Source organism: Cynoglossus semilaevis, chromosome W (assembly GCF_000523025.1).
Source record: "Cynoglossus semilaevis isolate Cse_v1.0 chromosome W, Cse_v1.0, whole genome shotgun sequence".
NCBI lineage: Eukaryota > Metazoa > Chordata > Actinopteri > Pleuronectiformes > Cynoglossidae > Cynoglossus > Cynoglossus semilaevis.
In genome coordinates this window covers 2,431,673-2,434,954 of record NC_024327.1, presented here as the reverse complement: position 1 = coordinate 2,434,954, position 3,282 = coordinate 2,431,673, and the positions used below count along the sequence as shown (strand labels likewise).

Below are 3,282 nucleotides of genomic sequence, written 5' to 3'. Positions count from 1 at the left end.
GCATTCCTCCAGTCCACACATTACCAAATATAGTTGGGTGGCGTAGAGAATCTGGCCGGACAGGCTGTCGCTAAGGGAGAGGGGTGAGGCGGCGGGGTGGGGGAGAATGCCACAGACTCAAATTCTTTCTGAATGTAAAGAATGAATTAGAAAGATGGAGTTCTACTCACCACCCTCTTCATGCGGCGCTTGTTCTTCTTCCTGTTGCTGGGCATTTTGGTGTTTTCTGCTGGACCGACGACCAAGGCTGAGAGAATGAGAGGAGCAGAGAGAGCGAGTGAGCAGAACCGATGTTTATAAAGCCCCCCCTGTGTCTCTGTTACCTTTGCAGGGAACCTATGAGAGAAGTGGGATGAGAGGAAAAGGGGCGTGTTCTTAATGGGGGTGGAGGGAGCGGGTGGGGGGTCTGTGCATGTGGCGTGGGTCTGCACGCATGCACATGCATCACGCACTTATTATAGTTGGTTCATTCAGTGTTTGCTGTATGCTGGGTTATGTAAGCACCAGGTCTCAGCATGCCACACACCCCTCCCCCCTCTTTCTCACTTTCTCCCTTTTCATTTAGAAGGTGCACACATGGTAACATGTTCCTGGACTTGTTCTTCTCCCCCCGTGTTGTTACATTTCTACCGTGTGTCTGGCACTTTCTGTATTATTGCTAATACACAATGACGGAACTGTTTTCTCTTCTCCTCCTCTTAAGAAAAATTATTTCGAAGTCCAACAGTTGTTATTGCAATGTGTCTGGAAATACAAGAATAATTTGCAGCGGAATCAGATTTTTAATACCAAACACATTTTGACAAGTTTTATGTTTTATCTTTGGTGACATTTTGTTAAATCAGGTTTTTTAATCTGTTTTTCAACAACCGCATCAAAGACAAAATCCACATTTTTCACCAAATGGAATCGACTCGGTATTTACACCTTGGAGGAGATAAAGAACCTACAGTACATTAAACGTTAATCTTCCTAGTACCTTTGGGACTGGTTACCTTGTGATTTTCAACAAATCCAATGGAATATTTTAAGGAACACTATCCTTGTCCGTAGACGAGGCAAAGAAGCGGGTTACAACGTGAAAGACGAGCCCCAGAATTCTATCAAATGAGGAAACATCATTATCAGAAGGGTTTCCAAATATATTAGTCAAAGGGACCAGAATTTTTCTGCCCAGATACCTAGGGGGCAGAAATTAAATTGTTGAGTTATAAACGTTGGTGATCACTGATAGTTATTTAGGTCTCAGATTTTTTTTTTTTTTTTTTAGTTTCTTTGATAGTAGGGACCACACGACATTTTGTCTTTTATTCTAAAAAATGTTGGAATGTACTTGCGGGCTGGATTGGACAGTTCGGTGTGCTGGTTTCACCCCACGAGCTGCCAGTTGATGATAACTAAACGCCACACAGCCATATGGAGTGCAGTACATGTACCCAGGCAGACATGTAGTCAGCTTATCTGAAAGACTGCAGGAGACACAGTTCTGTCAGCTGGTCAGAGAGGATCACTATCTTTAAATAGACACGTACTTTACGTGTACTGACCACACACACACACATACTTCCACCCCCCACCCCCCACACACAGAGGGGAATTTTGTAAATCAACAAACACCCCTCTCAAGATTAACTCTGTGGTTACCACTCTGTTCTAATAATGCCAAACACACAAGGAAGAGCAGACACAGTGCCAGTGGACTATTCTTGAGTTTTAACGTTTATCGCGCGTTGTAACATATCATACTTGTATGATGTATTGTAAACGTCAAACAAGAACTAAAATAAAAATCATGTGTTAAATTATTTTTAGTGATTAAGATTATGGTTTGGAACCAATATGTTCTACCTCCAAGTTTGAAAAAAAAAAAAAATATACTGTAGTCATGTTTGTACTGCCTTTGATAGTTGATGGTACAGCCAATATTTGTATATCTGACCAATGTGGGTAAAATTATACTGAAAGTAAGCATGACGTACTGTATATATGGGCACATGCATAAAACTAAAAAAAACTAAAAAAAGACAAGATAAAGAAATGAGAGCACGGTGTAGAGAGCTGGGTCAAACTGGTAACGGAGAGATGTGTGCTCACACATTCATCACATAACACACACACACACACAGTGGAATAAATGCTTTGTTAACACTTGATAACCGCTAATTTTAACCCTTTATTATTAAAAAATACTGTAAATGCCTAATCCTTATCCTTAATCTAACTCTAATGTGACCCTGATTCTAATCCAAACTCAATACTGAATGGTAAAATACAGCCTGACTTAGTGTTGAAGTACAAAATGTCCCCACAAGGACAAATTGACCCCACAAGTATAGCTATACCAGAAACACATAGACACGTGTTTACATTTTGTGAGTATTTCAGACATATGTAATGCTTGTTATCCTGACACTAATTATTACATCCATATTTCTATTTTTTACTTTAATCTAACTCTGACCTAAACCTCTGATTTCGTTAAGACACGAATATGTCCCCATAAGGACAAAGGGTCTACTCTACACAAAGGTATCTTAATAATTATGTCCCTGGAAGTGTAGGTATTCCAGGAAAATGCACACATACACACTCACAGTAGAAACACACACACACACACAACATCTTTCTGAACACTTCAGTTGGTAACAGGTTGCATGTAGGGTCTATACAAGTTGCCCCCAGGTGGGCAAAGGGCAACTTTTAGCCACATGTGGCCCGCACATTTTATTATCAAGTTCAGTGTGTACCATGCAGCCCAAGAACAACCCACGAGACCCACGTTACACTTCTGTGTTTAAATTTGAAGATTTAACAGACGACATCCGCTAACTCTTAAGAAATAGCTACATGCGTAGCTAAGTGTTAGCCCTGTGTTGATATACACCAGAGAACCTTGGCATCTGTGCTGACAGATTTACTGAAGGCTTAAACTGCGACATTTACGCCCAAGTGTTTTTACGACTAAGTTTCCATGAGCTCCACAGGAGAGCAGTTCGTTTTACTACATATATTTATGAATATTTTTTGACACTTTACACATTCCTTTTGCATGTCATTATGTACTGTCGTAGCAAATACAGTGGCCCTGTGTGTGAATATGTCATTTGATAACCTACATATATACTGTATTTACTTATGGTAATTAATACTTGTTTAGCATAAATTTGTTCATATTTATTTTAATAATTCCATCCATCCATCCATCCATCCATCATCAACCGCTTATCCGGGGCCAGGTCGCGGGGGCAACAGTCTGAGTAGGGACACCCAGACTTCCCTCTC

At 40.5% G+C, this 3,282-nt stretch overlaps 1 protein-coding gene across 4 annotated transcripts in view; it reads right to left on the bottom strand.

Annotated features, from left to right (window-relative positions):
- Positions 1-3,282, bottom strand: part of LOC103396947 (cytadherence high molecular weight protein 3-like) — a 28,759-nt gene that overhangs the window by 17,925 nt on the left and 7,552 nt on the right. For all 4 annotated transcript variants that reach the window (XM_025052834.1, XM_025052836.1, XM_008335188.2 and 1 more), the window contains one exon: positions 171-247. In XM_025052834.1, the coding sequence (XP_024908602.1) occupies positions 171-247 (77 nt within the window). The remainder of the gene's footprint in view (positions 1-170; positions 248-3,282) is intronic.